Source organism: Uranotaenia lowii, chromosome 3, assembly GCF_029784155.1.
Source record: "Uranotaenia lowii strain MFRU-FL chromosome 3, ASM2978415v1, whole genome shotgun sequence".
Lineage (NCBI taxonomy): Eukaryota > Metazoa > Arthropoda > Insecta > Diptera > Culicidae > Uranotaenia > Uranotaenia lowii.
Window position 1 is genome coordinate 100,815,362 of NC_073693.1, and position 26,941 is coordinate 100,842,302.

General features: G+C 35.5%; 1 protein-coding gene and 1 non-coding gene across 2 annotated transcripts in view; both read left to right on the forward strand.

The window, feature by feature from the left end:
• Positions 1 to 24,788, forward strand: part of LOC129754109 (zinc finger protein 568) — a 47,138-nt gene extending 22,350 nt beyond the window's left edge. The window contains exons 3-5 of the mRNA XM_055749973.1: positions 12,249 to 13,279; positions 13,351 to 13,523; positions 22,943 to 24,788. Of these exons, the coding sequence (XP_055605948.1) occupies positions 12,294 to 13,279; positions 13,351 to 13,523; positions 22,943 to 23,646 (1,863 nt within the window). The 5' untranslated portion in view covers positions 12,249 to 12,293 and the 3' untranslated portion in view covers positions 23,647 to 24,788. The remainder of the gene's footprint in view (positions 1 to 12,248; positions 13,280 to 13,350; positions 13,524 to 22,942) is intronic.
• A 1,630-nt stretch (positions 24,789 to 26,418) lies between these two features.
• Trnav-uac (transfer RNA valine (anticodon UAC)) lies at positions 26,419 to 26,491 on the forward strand. Its single transcript has one exon. It is a non-coding gene; the product is annotated as a tRNA-Val (tRNA).
• The last annotated feature ends 450 nt before the right edge of the window (positions 26,492 to 26,941 follow it).

Genomic DNA, 26,941 nt, shown 5'->3' on the forward strand with positions numbered 1-26,941 from the left:
ATTTGCAAATCATAGCTTGTGGGGAATCGTGGGCCACACATCTTGAACCACCTATATTTTTAAGTTTTTATACACATTGAGGAATTAAAATACGTTTTTCCTATCTGTAAAGTTTTCTTATGCCAAATGAAGAGTTATGAAAAATATTTTGTACATCCTTTATAAGAAATTTTGCCAAAACGTTCGCGAGCCAGGTTTTGGAATCTATTCGATCATACACAGCTTCCTTTTTTATTTCATCATCTGAAATTGCTTTAAAATAACGAAATGTATTATGAAATCACAGTGTTGGGTCAACTCATAAGCTTTGCATGTTATTTGGTCAATTTGGATTTAGTGGCCCACGATTCCCCACCATTTTTCAAAATCCAAAAAATATTGCTTTTTTTTTAAACAGTCTAAATTTGGAGAAAATAACTTATTAAAAATAAAAAAAAAACCATATGATACCGTGAAAATGTAGAAAACCATACCATTTTTTATTTTAATTTTATCTTTTACTAGCTGACCCGGTGTGCTTTGCTACACCTTTCAAAATCAAATGATATTTTCAGAATTTACTCAAATTTTTACTGCTTTGTTGGCATTATTTTAAATAAAATTATAACATAATTCATAAGCAACCACTATAAAATGAGAGCTGCAGCTGGAGTTTCGGATGGCAATCCAAAAATAACTTAAACTTATATTCTGAATCTTGATCCATAAATTTGTTTTAAAGATCTGATAATTTTAATCTGTTTCTTTAAGCTTCGCCCTAAAAAAGGAGGGTCTCAAATAAATCGTACGCAAATAATTCAACTCATAAAATATGGTTGTTTTTGCTTGATATATTCTGGATTTATGCTAGAAAACTGATAAGAGAGACCCCCCCTGTCCTTCCCTCCCCTCCCTGCTGAACGGGGGGTGATCTTTAATAATCATACCCATTTTATTCATTCCCAAAAATCTTTTGTATCAAATATTGTTAAATTGGTTGAAAAGTTTTAAAGCTTTACAACAAAATTTATATGGAACCCCCTCCTTTTTTCTCCTCTCTACACTGTAAAGCGAAAGGGTCTATAACAATCGTAGAAACATATCTCGTAACCAAGTACCTTTCCATGCCATATTTGTTTCCATTTGTTGGCTTCATTAGCATAAATTGAGAACTAATGCTAACGAAATTGTATTGGGCTAACCTCCCTCCTCCTCCCTCCTCCTACTCACTGAATAGAGCATGGTGTGTCAGATAATCATAGAATCATACCAAAATGATTTTCCATGTTAAGTTTTGTCCATTTCTCTCCTCTTCCCTCTTTATTCCCAATTCTATCATCCCACCGCAAGAAAGGAATTGTTTGACGTAAAAAAATTTCTCGTATAAAAATACCATCCCATGCCAAATTTGGTTTTATTTGCGTTGTAAATTCTTGAGTTATGCATAAACCTGAAAGGAAGTACCATCCCCCTTCCTTTCTCTCCATTGAATGGAGGGGTGAGAACATAATATTCATAAAAGTATTTTTTGTTCTCAAATACTTTTTGATACCAAATTTTATTTCATTTGCTCTATTAATTCTCGAGTTATGCAAAAAAAATGTATAGAAGCCCCCCTTTCCCCCTTTTTATATTTCCGTTGAAAAAAGGTGGCGCTTCAATTTATAATAGAATCATTTATCGTATCCAAATACCCTCACATGCCAAATATGGTTCAATTTGCTCGATCAGCTCTCCAGTTATACTGAAAATTGTAAGGGAGACCTCTTCTCCCCCTTTTCATCCACCTTTTTGAAGGTATGAGGGATACGAAATATTCATAGAAGCATTTCTCGTACCCTAATATCATGCCAAATTAGGTTCCATTTGTTGTTGTAGTTCTTGTGTTGTGCAATAAAAATTTTATGAAACTTCCCTCCCGCTTTCCTTTCTCCCCGCTGGAAGATGGAAGGGGTCTCAAACAATCATTAGAACATGTCACGTTCCCAAACTTCCACCCATGCCAAATTTGGTTCCGTTTGCTTGATTAGTTTTTGAGTTATGTAAAAAATTAAAAAGAGGGCTCCTCCCCCCTTTCTATCTCCCTACTGGAAAGAGGGAGGGGTCTGAAATAATCATTGAAATATTATTCGTATCCAAATACCTTCCCATGCCAAATTTGGTTTCATTTGCTTTATTAATTTTTGAGTAATGTAAAAAAAATATGAAAGAGGCCCCTCCCCCTTTCAACTGCAGGGAGGAAGGGGCCTCAAATAATAATTGAAATATTTTTCATATCAAAATACATTCCCATGCCAAATTTGGTTCCAATATCTCGATTAGTTTTCGAGTTATATGAAAAATTGTAAGGTAACCCCCCTCCCCCGTTCCTATCACCCCACTGAGAGGAGGGAGGGGTACCTAATATTCATTGAAATATTCCCCGTTCCCAAATACCACCTCATGCCAAATTTGATACCATTTGCTTGATGGGTTCTCGAGTTATGCAAAAAATAGTTTTTTATTTGGGAGGCCCCTCCCCCCCTTCCTGTTAGGGGGAGGGGTCCGAAACCAGAATAGGAACCTTCCCCGGCCTCCATTACCCCCACCTGCCAAGTTTCACGTTTCACGGTTTAGTAGTTTCCGAGTCTATAGGGAACAGACAGAAAGACAGACAGACAGACAGACAGACAGACAGAAATTCATTTTTATATATATAGATAATAAAGAAGTTATGGAACAAAAAAGTGGTCCATGATTCCCCACTCTCCCATACTAATTACAAGTTTATTAAATTGCGCATTAGAAGTTAGATATTTATTTTTGAAAATAAGTCCTAGGAGTTACTAATGTTTTTTCATAAAGTTTTCAAAAATAAGAAGACATGTGATACAGCTCAGTTCGTAAGTCAGTTGCCTCCTGAGCTGATTTCCGTGATTTCGAGCACATGAACACAGTTGTTCTTGTTGTTCCAAAAAGTTTTTCAATGACTGGTGTGCCAAGCCAACTGCATTGTTGATAAAAGTCGCGAGTGACACAATGATGTAGAAACGATGATCGATGAAAGGGATTTTTAACGCTTCATTTAAAGAATTTTTTTTACTTAGGTATTTAAATGAGCAAGCTTATTCTTTTGAACCACAAGCATAACCATTTTAAGCATGGCTAAAAATGTATTAAATACTCTGAAATGAGGTCCTCAGAGCCAAAGGGGTATAAGTGACAAAATGGTCGATTTTGAGTTAATGATGCAAAACGATTTTTCATATTTAAAACTAAAGCTTAGTTCTTTTAGAAATGGGACACTTTCATTTGCTAATAGCTCGTTAACTAGTTATTGGATATTAAAAATTTTGACAGCATTTTGTTGCCTGTAAAAAGTACTATTCGACCTATTTTTTTCAAAATTTAAAATTAACTCGTTTTTGAGATATGTACGATGCAAGAGAAAAAGAAAAAAATAATTTTGCACAGTTTCCTTTAAAATTCGTCATTATCAAATTGATAGCTGACAAAACCGTTGATTATTCAAAGAATTACTGAGTTTTTGTGGTGGATAAGTATGCAAACACTGTCAATAATGTCCACAAAGTTCAAATCAAGTATTGGAGTGAAGCACATGATCGGCAACAACGGTTAAGGGTCATCAAGGAAGTCAAGTCTCATACCAGCCTTTTTAATTTTCAATAAACGAAAAACTAAGGGTAGATCGCTGAAATGTCCAAAACAATTTTCTCCGATAAGCTGAAAGTGTTGCCTAGTGATGACTCATTGAAACCCAACCTCAAACAACCATTTTTTGATAGTTCCAAAGCTCTTAAGCTGTTAAACCGGTACAAAAAAAAAAACGTTAAAAAATGTGATCAAAAATAATCAAATTTGTTCATTTCGAAACAACTGTATATTCACTGAAATGCTTCCAGTTTCTTTTAAAAGAGAAGTATTGGACCGAAAAGTATCAGAAATTGAAGAAGGAAGGTGAAGCCACCTAAAATATAGATTTTACGAAGTATAAGTTGAAGAAACTGATCAATACCATGACTGAGAAAAGTGTGCGCCGGCCAATGGGAGATACCAAAAATAAAGTAGAAATTTCCTTAACAAAAAACAGTAAATATTTTTTTTCAAATTTTTTCATGAAAGATCATAACATTACCTTCATTTTCTTCATAGAAACTATTTCGTTCAAACGAATAGTTTTTGAGATACAGGCATTCGTAACTGTCCCATTTCTAAAAGAACTAAGCTTTATTTGGAAAATGACCAAACACAACAACTTAAAAGCGTGTTTTCTCGAAATAAGCTTTTATGCACTTATACCCCTGTGGCTCCAAGGGCCTCAAATAGTTAAAAAAAGAAATAGGGTTACGGTTAAAATAAGGTTTATTCTCTACTCTTGTAAACTCGATTAAAATTGAAAATTTTAGTATGGACCTTTGATTTTGAAGAATTTGCAATGAATGTAAATAGGTAACATTAAATAAATTTTTCAGCTGAATTTTTACCTGAGGATAAAAAAACAAGTCAAGAATTATAATTTATTATTAAACATTTCATAATTTTAATCCTGTGATTGAAGTTTTCAAAATTAAAATCTAGATTTTTCAAAAAATAAATTCATTTAAATGAATCTAGATATGATTTTTATATATGATTTTCACCAGGTTTGTGTTTCTTAAGGGGGGGGGGGGGGGGGGGGGGGTAGGGTCTAACACTTTCAAAAAATCGATTTTTTTATTTTTTTTTTCTTATTGTAAAACATTTCAAGAATGTTGTGTCAAATTTTCAAGTCAATTGAAGCAAAACTGTAGAAATTATAGGTCTTTATCTCCTCCTATCTTATACTGCAAGAAAGCAAGAGCAGAAACTTCAAACGCGTTTTTCTCGAAAGCACATTTTTAAAGTCCGTGTACATCGTCATTTGAAAACTACTTATCCGATTCTTTTCAAATTTGGAACATATTTTCTACATATAAAATACCAGACCCCAACGTTTTTCTTTTTTATTTTTTTTACTTTGGGGAGATTTTACAGATAAAAAATGGCGGATTTTTTCGTGAAAAATCGTAGATTTTACTTCAAACAGCCACAAAAATTTCATAATTTTTTTTTTAAGTTAAATAAAAACGTTGGGGTCCAGATAAACTTCTATTAAAAATATTTTGCTCTGATTTTTTGACTTCAGATGATTCTGGGCTGAGATACAGTGTCCACCGCAAACCGTGTTTTTTAAAAGGCATCCTCGAAAGTGCTCCGTCACCGGCTCACTTTTCAATATTTTTCTACGAAAAAAATTACTAAATGTTGTTTTAACAATGCTTTGTATAATGCAAAAAATTTGAATACATTTGTTTGAACGATAGCTCTAGAAAAAAATCGTGAAAATGGTGTTTTTTTTACCCGTTAGACCCTACCCCCCCCTTAACTGACTTTGATTGAAATTTAATTTAATTTAATTTTAAATTTAATTGATTCCTTCAATTTGAATCCTTAATAAAATTCTAACAGTGATATTTTAATATTGATTAGAAAAACTAAATTAGAGCTTAATCAAATGCGAATCTTGAATTTTTGTTCCAAGTCAAAATTCTGCATTTTTAACCTTAATTCAAAACCTGATTCTCAATTCCAGATGAGAAATTCTATAAATGTAAAACTAAAAAGCGAAATTTGTATCAGAACCCTTAACCAAAAATTTCTTATTCGATTCTGAATTTTCGGTTATCAATATGATTTTTTTTTAAAATTATTTATTCGTAATTGAACAATTCTAGACTCATAAATTTTTCTTATCTTTCAACTCCGCATAAACACCGGATAAAAATTTTAGATCCTAATTCAAAAAATGGTTTGAATTTTAAATATTGATAATGATCCAAACTCATAATCAAGAACAATAAACTGGATACTTACTAGATATTTTTTCACAAGTTTCCGGCTGGGCAAATCCAGGCAATTTTATCTTAAAACCTTGCGAAATCAGGGCATATTGTTTCAAAATTTTCCCTAAAATCCGGCCAAAATTCAGGCAAATTTAAGAACTATTCCATTAAAATCAAGATGAGCAACACGTGAAAAACTTTTTTAATTTTATCGAAACACTTCAGCCGATTCAGAATCATATTGAAGGCTACTAAATCATGGATTATGTTTATTTTGACAAAATTGTTTTGAAAAAAAATTGAACGCAAAATACATTATTCTAAGAACTAAATTGAAATTTTCGTTTGATTTTGCAAATAGAATGAGAAAATCTGGTTGAAATTCGGACAATCTGGTAAGCTTAGTCTAACTTTTTTGGAATTCATTTTTTGGGACTCAATAATTATCAACAAGTGAATTTTTTTTTGAAAAACTGTTGTAGAATTGTGGTCCTCGCATGAGATTTCGAGGTTTTGGAGTTGAGATTGTAACTGTATTGTTACTCTTGAATCATTTTAGTTGTTTATCAAATTTTGATTGGAAATGTCAAAGCATAAAAAATTTCACTTAGCATTTTTGAATCTTCTGGGGGGGGGGGGGGGGGTTGACCCTCAACCCCCCCCCCCCCTCCGTTCCTACGGCCATGATATTGTCTATCACTTGCGTGTGGAATTTTTTTAAATGATCGATCAGTTTTAGGTAAAATCTATCTTTCATAACTGATAAACCAATAAACCTTCATAAATATCAAAAGCTGGTTTTAAATAATTTACAACCCTTCATTCAATCAAGGACTCAAATATTGCCTAGATATTCTTGTATCAGAGAATCAGAGACGCTTTCAAAAAATTGAATTCTGCTTACAATTTTTTAGAAATTCCAAAAAATGAGATTAAATATGACTTATTCTGACATCATTAAGAGGGGGGTAAGGTCTAACATTTTCAAAAAATCGATTTTTTAATTTTTTTATTTTCTTATTGTAAAACATTTTAAGAATGTTGTGTCAAATTTTCAAGTCAATTGAAACAAAACTGTGAAAATTATAGGTCTTTATCTCCTCCTATCTAATACTGCAAGAAAGCAAGAGCAGAAACTTCATACGCGTTTTTCTCGAAAGCACATTTTTAAAGTCCGTGGATATCGTCATTTGAAAACTTCTTATCCGATTCTTTTCAAATTTGGAACATATTTTCTACATATAAAATACCAGACCCCAACGTTTTTCTTTTTTTTTTACTTTGGGAAGATTTTACAGATAAAAAATGGCGGATTTTTTCGTGAAAAATCGTAGTTTTTACTTCAAACAGCCACAAAAATTTCATAAATTTTTTTTTAAGTTAAATAAAAACGTTGGGGTCGAGAAAAACATCCATCTATTAAAAATATTTTGCTCTGATTTTTTTACTTCAGATGATTCTGTGCTGAGATACAGTGTCCACCGCAAATCCTGTTTTCTGAAAGGCATCCTCGAAAGTGCTCCGTCACCGGCTCATTTCCCCCCCCCCCCTTAAAGAAAGTCATTGAGTATTGTAAATTAAAAATTTTAATTCATTCGACAACTTAGACTGCGAAATGTTTTGACTTACGCTTTTAAAAATATCAAAGATTCAATTAAGTTTAATTTTTCTTTAAAATTTCGTCAAAATTCTAGTTTTTGCAGGTTAGAAAATAAAATAACAGTATGAAAACTTCCATAACATTTTTCTCAGAATTCAAAATTACTCGCGGTCTTTGGGAAAGTTGATGATTGAGTCAATTAGTATTTGTATTTTACAGTTTTGTCACAAGAGAAACACAAATAATTTTCTATCTATTTTTTTACTTAATCTCGAAAACTAGAGCTGACAAAAAAAAAAATTGAATAGTTGTACTCAGCGCCCCCGAATAAGTCGAAATCAGTTTTGAGATTCGTTGCACCTCAGAAAAATGTGAATTTTGTTTTCTCGTGTCATCCTATTTTCAGAAATTTCATGAGCAAATCATGAAAAACATTGATTAAAATAAATTGACTAAATTGAGTTATTTTACTTAAAAATAAATAGCAATCCACATTACCAAGATTTTCATGATTCAGCCTTATATATAACTGTAGCCAAAAATATGACTGTAACATTGTAACAAATCTGGTTGAAAATCTGTGAATTATGATTTTTCCATGATTTTGAAACCATGCTCACCATCTCAATGCAAAGATTTCATACGGAACTTCAAATTAGAAAAAGAACACCGTTTATAGGAAAAAGGAGGCTTCACGACAAAATTTAAATAAATTGTGAAACAACTTTTCAAAAATGGGCACACAAAAAAATCGCTATGGTTAAGCTCCATGAAACTTTTAAATGGAAGTGATGGCGAAAAACACCATCGCATCGATTCGAATAAAAAAAAAGGATTTTTCTAAGAAAACGATTCATTTTTTTTTACGAACAATAGAAAGACTTTCGAAAATTCGTTTTTAACACGTTCGTCGCCACGCTCATTTTGGTAGTTTTACTAGCCGGCCCCAAAAATGTTTTAAATTATTGAAAAATTACGTTAAGCTCTGAAAACATTTATAAACTAAATTTTATTTTAAATGCCTTGCAATCTTCTGCGATCATGTGCTAACATTAGAGTGGCAAAGGATGTGTGGGAAAAATTTCATGATCCAATTTCGAAAACCGACCATAAACATTTTGTAGATTGGAAAAAAAACTAACTTGTTCAAAATTTCAGCTTGATTGAACTTGATTTAATGGTGCTTCAAAGCGCTCGAGGTTTCGGTTTATTGGCCTTCAAAACTCACTTATGGGGGACACCAAAGGAAATCCGTAAAAATGAAATTTTTATTTTAATACCAAATGACTTTAAAATGCATTAAACGTCGAGATCTGGTGTAATCTCGAAAAAAATATCTGGTCAAAAATCGTATTTCTGAAACAAAAAATCGGAAAACCGGAATTTTTCGGAAAATCGACTTAGTTTCAGAAAGTCGATTTTCGGTAAAAATTTTGTTTTTGAGATTCCATTAGATCTCGACTTCTTGTTTTTCTAAGTCATTTGACATAAAAATTAACATTTCGGATTTCCTGATTTCCCTCGGTCGCTCCTTACGTGATTTTTGAAATTCTTAAATCGATTTTTGACAAAGAAATTTTTTTACAGATAACACCAGATTGCGACGCTTTATGCATGTTTAAGTCATTTGTCAGTCAAATTAAAATTTCGATTTTTTCGATTTCCTTTAGTTGCCCCCCTTTGATGATTTTTGAGGGTAAAAAAAAAACCGATACTTTGAGCGCTTTGCGGCACCCCCAAATCAAGTCCGATTTAGCTGACATTTTGCATAGGTCGGTTTGCAAAATTCGACATGACCCATTTGGCTGCCCCCCTAACGAAGATTGTTTAAAAATATTAGAGATTTTAGGTTAAATTAAATCACGAAGATAATTCCAGGCTCAAATAATATAGAAACAAAAAATTTCGAAATTAAAAAAATCTAGTCAAGGTTTTCTTATCAAAAGGAAGCTTCTTCATTTAATTTAGCTTCAAAGAACTTCTTTCATGCAAATTTTTTGAAAATACCATGCTGCTTTTCTCCTATCACCTCTTTCAAGCATTGATTTAGTATTTGAAATTAGCCGCATTCATCCACCACTTTTAGCCACGGCGCTAAAATATCTATTGATGAAATGAGCCAACTGGAACAGGTTTGGCAGTCTTTCAAATCATTTGAGTTTTTTTTAATGGTGTTTCCTTTTGTGTGTTTTATCAGTGTGGGCAAAACTAGGTGAAAGACTATTGTTTGAGAATGTATTAAAATTTATTATTAGTTCAAAGTTAAAAGTCAACAGCGAGTTGAAACCAAAAAATCAAAACCCCGTTCTAAATTAAGCTATCATTTTTGTTTAAGTTTTAATAATTTAAATACACTACGATTCTGATTCTATCCTCAGCATCTCTTTGATTTCAGTATTTTTGGAAACGTATCGAGTGCCGAAATACGTTCCAAGTTCCCCCTGAACGCGATAGACAGAGGATATGTTTTTTTTTTCAATTTCAAACCCAACAAAAATCGTGTAGTTAGGGGAACCGAGTTGCTCATGTAGGTATTACCTATACCTTCCAGGAGATTTTCCCATTTCCTGGATTCAAATGAACAACCGGAACGTGAGATAGGAAAACAGGAAACGATTTTGTTTGATTTAAATGGCTTTCGAGAACATGCGTTCTCTTTTTCTGAAACAATACTAGGGGCACGGTAGCGGGATTGTATGTTTTGATTTACTTAATTGGTGGATCGTTAGAAAAATATTTAGGAAACGAAATATTCCCACTTTTTAATCCAAAAAGATGCCGTTGAATAGGAAGGGAATATAGTTGTTTTATTTTTTTTTTAAGAATTTCTAATAAATTCAAAATATTTTTAAGTATTTCTTCGATTGTGCTGTGCTGTCGATTATGATTATTGTTCTTGACTTCATTCAACAAATACATTATAATGTTTTCAACTAAGTGCAAAACGATTAGATAGACTCCGCGTTCGATATTCCATCTAAACTCATTCTGAAGAACATCGTTCGGAAGTCTTTAAATAATGAGTATTTCAATAATAAGTTTTTCATAACTTTTGATAAATCATCGATTGTTAAAGATATTTCTCAAATTTGAGTTGAAATTCATTTGTAAACTTTCGAATTTGTAAAAATGTTGTTTTGAAATTCGAATGACAAATTTATGTTTTATATATTTATGCCTTCCTAAAAAAGCTGCTCGCTTAATTAGAGGCATTTTCTAAGCCTTGCTTTTTAAAAAGGTTCAATAACAAGGTTCTATTTAATTTTTAATATGGATTCAGCACAAATTTAACTTTTTCCAGTGATCAGCCAGCAAGGTTCTAATTATTTAGAAAACAAAAAGTCTTCTCAAAATGTGTCATAGTTGTTCTGTTTGTTAACAACGTGATTTTTGTTTCAAAAATTTCATAAAAAAAAATGTTACAGATTGAGTTTTTATCTTCTTATCTATATTTACAAAAATGAATTCCTGTCTGTCTGTCTGTCTATTCCATAGAGACTCGGAAACTACCGAATCAATTTGCTTGAAACTTGGCACTTGGCAGGTGGGTGCTTTTGAGGACTAAAAAGGTTCCTGGTTTCCCCTCACATGAGGGAAGGAGAGGGTCTCTTAACGAAAAGACAAAGCTTGTAATCTATTTCTGAAAGATTTTTCTACGAAAATTTGTAAATGGATACCTAAATAGTTGAAAAAAAATGCATTGCAGAATTTATATATTTTCTAGTTTTTGAAGGATTTCGGTCTTTCGAGAACAGACCTTTAAGATTTTTTTTTTATTTTTAGATTTCAAGAGGTTAAGGTTAAGAGAAGGTAAAAATGAGAAATTTTTGAATCTGATATTAGTGATCTACTTATCACGCTTATCGTAGCCTACGATAAACTCTTTGTAAGCCAAGTATTCAAGAATATTTAATAAGATTTTCGAAGGTGATGGAAAGTATTGGAGAAACATGAGGTATCAAAGAAAGAAAGAACATAAGTCGTAAATATTCTGAATTTTTCGAAAAAGGTACAACGGCTCACCGGCAGGACTTGAACCCGCAATCTATTTAATATATTTTTTCTAAAATATCTTAATATTAAAATATAAACCAGGAATAAAAATAATAATAATTATTATTAATACTGAAAAGATTAGAAAACTAGTGTTCAAATAAATAAAACAGTATTTTTGCGCCAGCACTAAATTTTACTCCGGAAGTCCGGATTTCCGTCTTCCGACTAACCTCCGACAAAGGAAAATGGAGTAGGTTGTCGAAAGTCTCTATTCAGCTGACAGTTCACCAGCGACATTTCAAAAAATTTTATTTAAATTCACAAAACACGTCCCACCAAACCATGCTTGCAGCTTCCTGAACGCAAATAGATTTTTTGGCGGTAATATGAAGGGGGAGAGGTGCATCGGAAAAACATTTTCCTCAATCTACCGAACGTACCTTCTTAGTACGCGTAGCTTTGGATGTCTAAGGGAACACCGCGGTAAGAAAAAACGCCAGGAAGACAACTTGTTCCTCGGTACGAGTAAAAAAAAACCCCACACACCAAATGGTCTACCACAGCACCAACCATATGAAAGTAATAAATTTGCTTTGATGATTTTCACCTCTAAAAGCAATTGAAATTATGGGTATTTCGAGGGAGACGGTTGCCGCCTGTTTCATTTTCCGCGTCAGCAGGATGGACTGAAAAGCGTAAATGTTTAGGTGGTGGTCGCGACTTGGAAATAGTTCCGGGATTCGAGCGCGAACGAAAACGATCGCCTTTTAGTAGATTTTAATTGATCTGTTTTTTGTTTGTTTCTTCAACAGGGACTATCCAGTCGGTTTGTCGTGCACATTGATCGTCGCGTCGAAATGGTTCAGGAAATGTCGAGTAACGTTCCGGAGGAACTTTACAACCTAACACAGCTGGCGGAAGTATCGATTGCAGCAGGGAAAATGAACACAGGCAGTTCTACCTTGGCGATATCAGGGAATCAGTACCATCAGCAGCAACACCAGCAGCAGTTTCATACCGGCTTACAGTATTCTTCTGGCTACAGTAATGGGTCGGTCAAGTGCTACTCACTTCAACATGAGTCACTGATGAGCCCGGTAGCCGCTTATCATCCGGCTGAGTATTATCAGCATTCTGCCGATGGAACAACCCCCGCTTATCACGGCCAGTTGCGTGCCGATAACGATACCGAAAGGAGTGCTAATCTGCGCAGTCCATCGCCAGTTTCTCATCCACAATCGACGAGTCAGTCCTATTCGGCCACCAAGAAAAAGTGGAAGACAAACTGGGAGATCAACCGGAATCTTAAGCTGCACCAACAGCACAGGATCAACAAGATAAGAGATGCAAATGGGCACAGCAGCTGTAGTGGTGGTAGCGCCCATGAAGAATCGTACGAAGCAACTGACCTCACCTATTACACATCTACGATACGGACTGACGACAATGACTGCGTTGCCACCGATCTGAGCCCCTCGAGACCTGGCAGCAACAGTAGCAGCATCAGTAACGATCGACACCCTGGGCCCGAAGGTCGCACATCGGACCGGAGGAATTCTTACGCTTCGGAAGAATCCGTCGATTCGAATTACTCCTACTCGCACAAAGTCTTCGACAGGAAAAAGTCTCGAACGTTGTCGTGGAACAGCGCAAGCAGCAACTACAGTCAGGGTGAAGAATTGCATCACTACCACGATCTCAGTGAATCGGGTCGGCCCAGCGGAAGCGGTAGTAGCAGCAGTGGCGATGAAATCGGCTCCTCCGACGATGTGCACAGCTGTCCGGAGTGCGGCAAGAAGTATTCCACCTCGTCGAATTTGGCACGGCATCGTCAGACGCATAGGTAGGTTCATGCCGAAGAAATCACATGAAAATAACAGAAAAATCCTAACTCTATGATTCCTCATCTCGTAGGTCACTGCAGGACAAGAAGGCTAGACGATGTCCGCACTGCTCCAAGGTGTACGTATCGATGCCAGCTTATTCGATGCACGTGCGCACTCACAACCAGGGTTGCCAGTGTCCCACGTGTGGCAAGTGCTTTTCAAGACCGTGGCTGCTGCAGGGGCATATTCGAACTCATACTGGTAAGTTTGGAAACGATTCTTTGCCTGACTTAAAATTCGCACTAGACTGAGTCGATTCGGGGTCGTTTTTGAATTGCTCAAAACCTGGGGTCTAAAATGCTTCGTTTTGGTTCAAAACTCGTCCATGATTTTTGGCAGAATTTCTAAGTAACGTTTACATGAGTAAATTTGAACTTTTTTTTGTATAGGAAAATTGAATATTTTGTTTTGAAAAATCTTTGAAAATTTATTTTTCGACATATCGGTGAAATGTATATTCTTGAAGAAAGAATATCAGAAATGAAAATTGATAAAGATGGATAGAGAAGTGAGGAGAAAATTTACAGATGTTGAAAAGAGCGAAAGAGCATTTATGCGAGGAAAACTTATTAATGTAACCATACTTTCGTCCGGAGTATACGTGTTCACCACATGTAGACTTCGGACCAACCAGATTTCATTGTATACAGTGAGCGAAATAAGAATAGCACCACTATGTGTTTTGCTTGTTAAAATATGAATGATTGAAAATTACGAAAATTTTCTTCCACAGATTGTTCTGAATTGCTTAACGGATAAATCAAGCAAAAGTTTACTTTTTTTGGACGTAGCAATTGGCGTTGAGGACCAATAATGTGGAAAAGGGGTGCAAAATAAGAATAGAACCACTTGAGTTTTTCCAACAAAAACTAGATCAGTTTTAAAAATTTACTGTGTAAAAGTGAATAATAATGCTTCTACGAGTTATTTGAATAGATATAACTGCATTTTAGGAGTTTTCCAGAATTCTAAAGGTTTTCAAAGGTTTTAAAATGGGGGTTTTAAGAGATGCTCCTCTAGCGTTAAATAATTAGATATTTGAGCTATAAAACTTTATCAAACTACTTGATTTCTTCATTAACATTCATAAGTATGATGCAAAATGATGAAACATAGATTTGAGGCTGAGTTTGAATCCAAAAAGCAGGTTAGAATTGAAAAATACTAATGTTTTTTAATAATCAAACACTATTTCTCTAGTTTTAAGTCATAGATGGCAGCACTATCTTGCAATTAAACCAAATTCATGCCCATTTTCGAATATCTGGGATTAATTAGGGAGTGCTGGACGATTTTGGTCAAGAAATAAATACATGTACCGTGTGAACGCTTTGGAAATTCTAAGATCACTAAATCCAAAAAAATAGAATTGCATCAAGGTCACTAAAAGTGAATTTTTTGGACCGATTATCAGAATAAAGTTATACTTTGGGATGCAGCTTGATGGACCAGACGGCTATCAGTATTATTTGAATGATTTGCAATTGAATTGGCAATTGAGAGGAGCAGGAATTTTGGCAATTGTACATTTTTGTGCTGGTGATTCTTTTGTAAATCCGGAAAAGCTTTCTGCAGCGTGAACTTCCACAAAACTGTAATGGGAAAAAACCTAAAAATGATGAATATGGGCCTAAATAAACCTGGAAAATCAATATTAAGAGTTAATTTTGTTTTAACTGCAAGATAGTGCTGCCATCTACGACTTGAAACTGAACAAAAACAAAGTTTTTGATTTACAACCTATTTTTTCTGATTAAAAATTAATCCCGAATGTTTGTTTCATCATTTCACGTCATTTTAATGAAGAAAGTTAGTAATTTGATAAAGAATTACAGCTCAAATATTTAATTCCTTAACGCTAGAGGAGCATCTCTTAAAACCCCCATTTTAAAACCATTGAAATCCTTTGGAATTCTGGAAAACTCCTAAAATGCAGTTATCTTTTCAAATAACTCGTAGAAGCATTATTATTCACTTTTACACAGTAAATTTTTGAAAATAATCTTGTTTTTCTTAGAAAAACTCAAGTGGTTCTATTCTTATTTCGCACCCCTTTTTCACATTATTGGTCCTCAACGCTAATTGCTACGTCCAAAACAAGTAAACTTATGCTTGATTTATCCGTTAAGCAATTCAGAACAATCTGTGGAAGAAAATTTTCGTAATTTTCAATCATTCATATTTTAACAAGCAAAACACATAGTGGTGCTATTCTTATTTCGCTCACTGTAGGTGAAGGTAGTGCCACCTCTATCTCGGTACTACTTCTCCTAAATAATGAAATGTTGCGGGGTAAAGAAGATACAGTTTTCGACAAAGTTGATCAGCGAAAAATTTTCGTGAGAGAATTTATAAATCGGCACCAAAACCATCAGCTGGCTCGGTTACACAGAAGAAACAAAAATGATGTTGATTTTTCAGAAAAAAAAACAATTTTCGCATACAAACAAAAAAGTTCAAATTTACTCATGTAAACGTTACTTAAAAATTCTGCAAAAAATCATGGATGAGTTTTGAACCAAAACGAAGCTTTTTAGACCCCAGGGTTTGGGAAATTAAAAAATGACCCCGAATTGACTCAGTCTAATACGCACTTCACACGGACACCAAAATAGTTACAAAAATAGAGTATAAAATTAACTTTCGATTCAGAAGTCAATTACTCTGAACTCTGAAACCAGATTAAAAATAGAAATAAAAACTCAGGTTACAGAATCAAAACAGAAAATTTAAAATTCAGAATTAAGACTCAGAATGCAGCTTTTCAAATAAAAATCTGAGTTTTTGATAATCAGAATCTTGATTCAAGATAATATAGATTCAAATTACGGATCAATAAATCGGGTTTTCATAACCCACTAACCTAAAATTAGAACTGAGAAATTATAATTCAGAAAATCTGAATACTGATTCATATCACAGACTCAGCATTCATACTAAGAATTTAGGACTTTTAACGTTATTTTAGCTTGTTGTCATTAGGGTGTTTCGGTGACCGGTACTAGTGCGTGGATTTTCCAATTAGAGATCACTGTCGAATACGAATGTCCTTTAAACGAACGCTGTGTAGCTGATCGCGCCTCTTTCTCAATAGCTCACAATGAACCAGTGTGGTTTGACTTGTAATCGACTTCCAGTTGTGCAGTTTCGGAAACTTTTTTGTTGAGCTTTTGGACCACAACACGTCTTTTAACACTTGACAAGCAAGAATCTAAAATCGTCCGTAAATGGCGAGTCATAGATTTATACAGCACCAGTTCAGCAGTTTTGTGTAGTCTTGTAAACTACGGTATACCAGCTGGCTAAACTAAGCTTGAAAACATTGTTTACGACCGCGTCCCGCAATTTGCGCCTCATATTCTTGTGACATGTTCCGAGCGTACCTAGACATAAGATTTGATCCGCAAAAAATCGATGAGAACTGAGGGTTTTTACTGAATTCATTTTGTGAAATAAATATGCTTCTAAAAACATTAACTGAAAAATTTAATAACACTTAAATTTTTACACTTTCTACCGCGTATTCAAGGGGATACTTCATATTTTTTCGGTTCGCTTTGTGCCTTGGCCCTAGACATACTGACATTGGCAAAAACCAGATCGTTGAACCGATCGCCATGGGCCAAATGTTGTTTGAGGCACTTTGGGCAGTGGAAAGCAGATTCTGCTTCGATAAAACGAGTATCAATACTCCTCCTCAACACACGCATTCTGCAGTCTTCTAACTGCCTCCGTCGGATCTTCCTGAAGATGGTCTGCTCTTTTTCAACGCGCGTACCGGACCTCATTCGTCGCGTTCTTTTGCACGGCGCTCTATCCCATGTTGCTGTACGACGAACTTCTATCTTTTGGCTCGTCCATCAACCAGTGACTCCAGCCCGTCGATCTTCCATGATTCCTAGCTCGTCGACCGCCAATAGGCTATCAGGTGCGATGACCTTTCAATAGGCCCCTGATCCGACGACCTTCCATAGTCCCTGATCCGACGACCTCCACCTGGCTCCGATCCGACGACCTTCCATGGACTCCTGGTCTCGACTCCCTTGCTGCGGCTTCAAGGTTTCTCCTGCGCCTCGACACCTCTCCTGAGGCCTCCCTGTTGGTTCCAGTCCGACGACACTCTCTTGGCTTTCTGGTCCGACGGCCATCCATGGAACCGGCTTGACGACCTTCGATGGTAACCCGCTCGAAAAATCCTCCAGTGGCTTCTGATCTGACGACCACCACCTGATTAGATCACCACGACCTTCCATGATAGCGGACCACCAACATTCCATGGCTTTCGATTCAACGACTCACCAGTGCCTCTGGCCCGCCGACAGCAATCGTGGCCCCGGCCCAACGACCTTCCATGGCACCGATCCGACAACCTTCCAGTGGCTCCCGTCCGACGACCTTGTTTGGTTCCGGCTCGACACTCCTCGGCAACACGACGTACCTCTGGCTTCCGACTCGCTGACCTTCCAATGAATTCCGGTCCGCTTCTAATGGATCCGACCCATTACCCTGTCAGATGTCTAGCTTGTACCCCATGTTCTTCCAGGCTTCAGGATATCGATCATCTGATTTGTCCATTTAAGGCCATAATGTTCCCCTAGTTTTCTTTTCTATTCAAGACAATCGGAATATCTGTTTGGCCTGTAGGGCGATTTACAATGTATCGGAGCGTCCGATTTGTCAAAGGCACCCGTTGTTTTATATTCGCTTAAAATATGACAACCTGAAGCTGACACTGTCGTTAACAATAAAGAATTCAGTTCGGACAACGAAAAACTGAGATGGAAGAGACATTCAAAATTTGAGCTTTAGGGTTTACTACGGCTTCATGACAACAATGACTATCTTTTTGAATTCTATTTTCTACTCAGAACCTTAAGTCAGCCTCCTCCACTGTTATCCCCAATGGCACCTTCGTCTTAAACTTTTATTGGTCAGATTATTTACAACTAAGGTTTGCGATTTCTCATTGTGGTTCTGCAGGGCATTCGACTGCTTGGATAATCCCTTAGAAAACACCAATTTTGCTACCTTCAGAACATTTTCCGCAGTTCAGGCTCTTTGAACTACCTACGTCCATGTCTTGACGATATTCTACAGAAGCACAAGCTATTTCGGCATCTAGGTCTTGGTGTATTTGTGCACATTACTGGTGCTCTTCACAAACTTCTACCATAACTAACAGGTCACACTCTGTTATGCATGTTTACGCACCTCTTTCAACGAGTGGAGCCCTCTCCTCGAAAAAATTATCGCCTGAAAATTCTTACTCTATTCCTGTCAGTAGTCTTGGGGCCCTTGAGTTGTGGCCCAATTCAATGGGAAGGGTTCGCCTCCTGCAGATGGGCTTTACTGGTCCCTACGCTATCTTTTTTGGGACCGGCACAGAGTTGGCTACGGCTTTGCGGGGCCCAGGCTTATGAGTTAGACCAGCGCAAGTCGGGAAACGCATCTGATGCCTGTATCTACAGGTTTTTATTCTAGCGAGGATTTTTCAGTAGTTTGAAAGCTTGAATCTGAAAGTTCTTCTGCTAGACCGTCGTATTGATAAAAAAACAGGGTGCCATCCATGGAGCGACTATATCCGTGGTCTATTCTTGGGTCTAAGTTACACAAAAATTGGAATAACGAGATTAAAGATCCAATCCAGTAAAAAAATTGGCAATCCCAATAGTGGTACATTAGCTGTAAAACGGTTGAGAATTTCGTTAAATTGGGTAAGGTCGAGAACACAGTGAGCGCGAAGCGAACTGCGAAGCGGATTCTCAACGAAAAAACGCTTCTCATTGAAACATTGAAAGAAAAAACATCGCCCGGCCACAGTGCCAGTGTTCCGAAAATCACTCATTTCCAATGAATGTTTCTGGTTGCACTTCGCACCTGAATGTACAGCGGTCGGGTTTCGTTATTGATTGCTACTGGACCTACCCGATCATCGATCGTTCAATTCATCGCTAAAACACAGATCACCTCGCACGATGCTTGCTGTCAAAACATTGCAGCACCATCATCAAATTGGAATCTCACCTATGCGCAATGCATATGACGAATCATGTTGGTCTTCGATCAGGAGTGAATGGATCAGGCAGTGAGTGAGTGATACATGAAACCGATGATGAGCGTAATTTGTTTGATTTGAAACATAGCAAATTAATAAATTTTTTTTTTATAACGTTTTTTAACATCAGTTTGATCAAAATCAAATTGTAGTTGTGTTTGTGAGGGAAAGATGTTCACTTTCGCCGTGTTTTTCAATTTTTACAAGTTCTCTTTTTAAACTGTCGTCCGTCACGTTAAAACTACTGAGAATTTATGGTGTCCCGCACAACTGTTTGATTTTTCTCGTCCTGCAAAAATAATTTTGAATTTCATATAAATCAGGCAGATACTGAGTGAGCGACATTCAGAATGGATCAGTTTGTATCTCACTCATCTCCGATATGCGATGTTTGCAAAGCCGATGATTCTGAATGAGGCGACTCGGTTTGCATAGCTGATTGGAGCGCTGATCGAGATTGCATACCAGTCAGGCGAAGCAGTTGCGAGAATGTTTCCAACAGGAAACGCATCCTGAGTGTTTGTTTTGTTTGATTTTCGGAACACTGCACAGTGCAAGCGATTTTTCGCGCGAAAAATCGGCTCGATCGCGCAAATTCATCCAGGGGTTCATCCGGACATACACTGAAAATATTCTTTCACGAATTTTTCATCGCAAATGATAACTTCTCAAATTGTTTATTAAATTATCATTGCTGTTTCTCTGATGGTTATGAAAAATGCGGGGTTTTTTTCGCGCGAATTTCCGCAAATAACGCGGTGTCAGTTTTTTACAATGGAAACAAATTGGAACTGGCAATGAACAACCGGTGGCATGATACTCACACAAAATGTCTATAGGGAGAAGGACGGATAGACGTTGAAATTTTTTGTCCACTTCACTTCGAACTGCTGTAAATAACTGAAAATCGCATGAACTCCCTACAATATGGGTATTGAATAAAAGGGCTCAAAAAGTACATAAAAATGACAAAAATTTAACGAAATACATATGTCAAAAATTTGAAAAAGCACTGAAAAAAATGTACAAAAATACTACCAATGTTATAAAAATAAAACAAAATAATGCAAAAATGTAATATAACTGTGATAAAAATAAGAATAAAGTGGCAAAAATCTAAAAGTGCTACGACAAAAATACAAACGAAAAAGTGACAAATGACAAAAGTTTGAATCAATTACGACAGAAGAAGTAATAAATGATGCCTAAAATATGACAAATTTTACAAAATGATGACACAAATATGTAAACAAATTACAAAAATGACTAAACTATGACAAATGTGATAAAAAAAATAACAAAATTTTGACAAAAATGCAAAAACCTGACAGATCTAGAAAAAGGACAAATATTTGACAAAAAATTACAAATATGATAAAATAATTTAAAAAAATCAGATAAACATATGATAAAACTATGAAAAAATTATAACAAAGTTGGTGAAAATCAGGCAAAAATTGACATTAGAATGATAAAAGTATGACAAATGTGCTAGAATATTTCAAAGTTCTGACAAAACTATGACGAAAATCTGACAAAATTTTGAACAAAGGGAACAAATATATAACAAAATTCTGACAAAAATATGTCAAAAAATTGACAAATACGGCAGTAAAATGACAAATATTTTATAAAAATATTACAAATGTAATAAAAATATGACGAAATAATGACATAGTCATAACTATGTCTTGATGCCATAGTTTTGTCAATTTATCATCACATTTGTAATATTTTTTTAGTATTGTCAGATTTCCAAGTTTGGTCATTTTTTTAGTTGTTATAGCCATTTTTTTACATTTGTAATATTTGCCATAATTTTATAAAAAAAAATTCAAATTTTTGTATAAATATGACAAATGGCAGAAATTTTACAAAACTCGAAAAATACAAGTTTAGTAAAATTTCTGCCATTTGTCATATTTTTATTTAATTTGTTTTTATATTTCGGTCGTGGCTTTGTCATTATATTGTCAGATTTTTCAAATTTTTGTCATATTTTTCTCATTTTTTGGTCATAATTTCGTCATTCTCTTCCCATTAAGCGCCGATGTGGTCTAGCGGATAGGCTGGCGCGAGTCTGGTATTGGTATGCCAGGCGTACTGGGTTCGATTCCCGGTATGGGCAAGAAAAACTTTTGGGTTCGATTCCCTTAAGTTGCCGACAGGTAAGATGTGTTTCCATTCTATAATTGACTATATAATAGGAATGTTCAATCAGTTGCCAGCTGGTCAGGTATATACACGGATGCCGGAATACCTGTAAGTAAACTAGCCCACCTGATTGATTCGTTCTTCCAAAACATACCTACATCAACACAATACATTCATACATAACAGTTCATACGAAGCCATGGGGTCCGGGTATGACGGCGCGCTGCATTGGAGATTTGTCGAACATAATAATCTAAAGAATGCATGTGAGCACATACTTTGGCAGAAACTGCGGTGAATCCGTGCACCCATGGTGGATTACCAACATACATACATACATACATAATTTCGTCATTCTCTTCCCATTTGTTATATTTGTCATATTTGTCTCATATTTTTTTCAGAGTTTCGTAATTTGTTTTGCCATAATATTATCACCTTTTAGCCTTTCTCCCTTGAGTCCTTTCTCCTCATACCCATATTGTGGGTGTTTCATGCGATTTTCAGTTATTTCAAGCATTTTGAAGTTAGACGAAAGGTCGATCGACTAGTTGTTGTGATTTTATATTAAGATTATGAACAGTAATTTACTGGATTTTAACTAAGAAAAGATTGTAGTGTTTGATTAAAGTTACTTAGATTTGTATTTTTTTCTCTATGAATTTTGCTATTGCTTTGTATGTTTTCTCTTTAGAATTTAGTAGTATGATTCCTAAATCATCGTTTAAAACAAGGCAAGGGAATTCGTTTCTACATTGTGTGTATTTATAGCATTTAAAAAGAATATGTTCAATGTCTTCTGCAGTTCCACAAATTTCGCATTAGAGGTGTTTTTAGGTTATTTCCTGATGAAAATTAGACAGATATCGTTTCTAGAACAATATTCTTCTGCGTCGTCGAGAACTTTCTATTTGGACCCGCTCAACTTCCGACGGCAGGAATCTCAATCCGGTAAATATGGCCTTCCTGTTACACTTACAGATAAGTAAAGAAGTGGTAACTCTTGTCCTGAATCTTCTCATCCATTATAGTTCTGCGATTATGTGATTCCGCTCTTTGGCATAAAACATTGCTCCGTCAACCGATGAATGTTAAAACTGAAAAGACCTCTCTGTACTAGACTCCAGCTTCAGCACATTTGACAACTTAATGTGGATCTTACAACTACGACATAAGCTTCTGAATAGAAGTTCCGACATTATACCACCTTACTAAGGTCGTAATACTTACGCCGTACTGACAATAACCTCGAAAACCATTAAGCTATAACGAAACCCAACTATCCTGAAATGGTTTTTAAAAAATGACCTCTTTTTTTAATTTTTAATGGGGTTCCACCAGACCTTGTAAGAAATTTCTGCAGGACAAAGTTCAACACGAATTAACGAGATTCCTTCTTTCCGCATTCCAGGCGAAAAACCGTTCAAGTGCAGCATCTGCCAGAAAGCGTTTGCCGACAAGTCGAACCTGAGGGCCCACGTCCAGACGCACTCCAACACCAAACCGCACTCGTGCAGCCGCTGCGGCAAAGCGTTCGCCCTCAAGTCCTACCTCTACAAGCACGAGGATTCGTCCTGCATGAAGAACAAAACGACAACCAGTGGCGGGGGAGTTGGCAGTAAAAGTCACCATCCCAAGTCGCCGTCATCGAACCCAAATTCACCGGGGAAGGTGCGCAGGAAAGCCGAGAAACACAAGAGGCAGGGTTCTTCGGAGAGTCTACGGAACTTCGGAGCTGGTCATCCGGCTATTGGGACATCGGAAGTGGCATCAACCGTGATGAGTGCCGTAGATTTGGCTCTGCAAGCAGAGATTCAGCTCAAGAAGGATGCCGTTCGGGCTAAGATCCGAGAGGTTTTGGAGGACAACTGTAAGAAGTCGGCCCAGCTTAGGGCGGCGGCTGCAGCGGCGGCACAGGTTGTCCAGGGAACGTCAACGCCAACCGACAACCGGATCAGTGTGATTCGAACCACGGCCAGTACCACGCAGGATGGGTACGGCTACCTGGTGCGTCATGATTTTTCTAGTTCGCCTCAAGCTGGACTAGGAACTTTGGATGGCAACACTGGCACTAGCAGTTATGAGTATCACAGGAACTATGCCATCATTGCATGATGGAGTTGTGTGATGGGTTAATCTGTGCCGAAATAGCTCAACAAAGACCAAAACATTAAATTTTTAAAGCATTTAGCTATTTTTGTTTGGAATATTGAAGATTTCTACAAGTGATTTCTTCAATATAGAACTTTTTTATTTGTCTTGTAAAAATTAAAAAAAAAAAACAAACTGTGAATTCTCACGTGCCTTAATAAGGTTAATGTTAGTGATCTTTCTCTTCTCAAGTGAAACTATTGTAAGATGTAAAAAAAACAAACTACCGCCTAACGAAAACTGTGTAAAGTATTTGTGTACCGCAAAAAAAAGTTTGTAAAAGTCATTATTCTGTAAAAATCGACTAGATTCTACAGTTAGTATTTTGTAAAGTTGAAAGCTTGCGAAAGCGATCTCCATGTAGCAATGTGCCAAAAATCATACATCACGGAAAACAACGAAACGACGAAGCCTCAGAACAAAACAAAAAAAAAAACAATCATAAACACTGTACATTTTCTACTGTTTCGTTCGTTTTCCCGTACTATCACTCTGTTCGAGTATGTTTAGCATTTAAGTTCTTACAATTTGTTCTTAGTTTTACATTTTATGGTTTTTTGTTTGCTTCAGTTTCGGTTTATCTACCCAAGGACGAGAATGTTCTAGTCTTGCAATTTATGTTAGTTTATTCGTTAGCATTTCGATTAAGTTCGTTTGTATTTTATTTTCGATGTTTTTTTTTAACTACAAATGTATGTGCCATATCACCACAAACCAATGAGTTATTCTAATCATTTGCCCTAATCTTACCAATTCGTTCGGTTTTAGTTATGGTAACGTTTAAGTTAATCATTTAACCCAAAAAAGTTTATTATTGAGTTTTTCGCTGTTATAGTTTGGTAATAATTTTCATGAAGCTGGATTACGATGGTGCTTCAACAATAGTTAGGGCGATAAGTATGGGACGCCACTGAGCGCCCTTTTGCCGGAAAGGCCGGATTGTGCAATCTACGTACATATTTAAGTTTATGAAAAAGCTAGACTTAAGAATGATTTAAGTAAACTGTAAATGAAATTCATAAAGCTGGAAAGATTTTTCTCAGATAGATTTCTTAAGTAGGTAGAATAGAATGCAATATGACAAGACTTATTAAAAATAAATACTTAACTAAAAAAAATGTGAGGTTCTTCAATTTTTATCACACATCACACCTTTTTGATAAGAGTAATTAAACAGACAAAATGGCTTGAAAGGGCAAAAATCAAATAAAAAAATACATGACCAATGATGACCAGTTTTATTTTGAATTATCTGGAATGAAAATGAAAGTTATATGATAAAAACCTTATTAAATTATCTGAATAAAGTTAAAAATTTTATATCAGATTTAGCCTAAAAATTCTGTTTGCAGATTCAGATTTTAAATTTTTCAGTTTTTATCCGGATTCAGATTTCGAATTTAGTTTTAGATTACCGATTTAGATGTCAGTTTGGGCATTATGTTCTAATTTTTTATCCAAATTCAAGATTGCAGTTTGAGATTTGAGTTCCTTTTTCAGATCAAACTGCAATTTTCATATAGATTTCAGGTTCGGATTTCAGACAGAATTTTTGGATTTAAAATTCTAAATTAAATTTAGATTCAGAGTTCCGAAACCGGGTACAGAATTCAAATTCTTATTCATCTGGAAGATATAGAATAAAATTCTTATTCAAGTTCCAGATTTTCATCATAAGTTAACCACCGTTAATTGATTTTTGTAAATTTATTTTCGGCATATCGGTGAAATTGTAGGTATATTCCGTTCGGAGTATACGTGTTCACCACATGTAAGCTTCGGACCATCCAAATTTCATTATTTAGATTAAGGTAGTGCCACCTCTATCCCGGTCCTATTTTTCCTTAATAATGAAATGTTGTGGGGTGAAGTATGGTGTACGTTAATAAGTTTCCCTCTTTAAAATGCTCTTTCGCTCTTTTCAACATCTGTAAATTTTCTCCTAACTTTTCTATCCATCTTTATCAATTTTCAATTCTGATATTCTTTCTCCAAGAATATAAAATTTCAACGATATGCCGAAAATAAATTTACAAAGTTCCAGATTCTGGATTCAGATTCAAATTAGAGATTGAGAATCGAAAATTATAAATTTAATTTAAATCTTGAAGTTTAAACCAGACCAGACACCACATTTGAATTTAATTTTAACCTCTTTAAAACAGTTGGAAGATTCTGAATCTAAATTTTAAATTAAAATTCAGAGTTCAGATATGCTTTCAACTGTATTAAACGAGGTTTAATTCTGAAAGTCGTTTTGCATAATTTGTATAAGACTTATCGATTTTGCACACATTTATTTGATCTCATTTAAAAATCTAAATCAACCATTTCGGTTCAGTGGTTCCATTGTTTAGCAATTTCTAAACCTTTCATCAGAATGCATCAAATTTCAACTGAAACAACTTTTAACTCAAAAAATCATCAACCCCATCAGCCGTTCAACGTTAAATCAACTACACCGTTTACACCGCACTTGTCAACAAGCAAGCTGTTCAGTGTAGCTTCTTCCTCTGCTATAATAAATCTTCCCCTCATTTCTTGCGCTGCTATAAAAGCACACCGTTGTTGTTGGTCGTTCTCTTTCTTCCCGTTGCGAACCGGTTCAACCAAGCGCATGCGCAGATGGGAGGAGCAAATCTTGTTTTTTCCCCTTTGGGTTTATTTTTAGCTCCGAGATGGTAGTTATGGAACACGAAGAATAACATTGACTGTGTGCAACCTTATTGATATGGCGGTTCCATAGTGTAGCGGTTATCACGTCTGCTTTACACGCAGAAGGTCTCCAGTTCGATCCTGGATGGAACCAAATCTTTTTTGTATAATTTAACATTCAGGTTCATATTGATTTTTGTTGTACAATTGTATCACCAATCAATTTAATTATTATTCTGAGAAATCTACACAAATAATATTCAGTTGACTTGATGAGTGCCCATTCCGCTGGATTGTTTTGGGCACTTTTTCCTTTGCATGGATGTACCGATGCCTTATTTTTCCGGTTTCGCTAAAATGTCACTTTAAAAGTCCTTTACTGCTTAGAGAACTTTCTTGTCATTCAAGGTTGAATCAAAATATTCATCACATTCAGAAGTAAGAAAAGAAAAATAATCAAAATGGGAACCATCTTCCAGGTTTTTCTCCGAGGTTTCAAACATCGATGACTAATTCATCCCAAAGAATGGAAAGATCAGAAAAACGAAACGAGAAACATAACAGCAAGCTTTTTAATTAAAATTTTAGAAAAAAAAAATGAGAG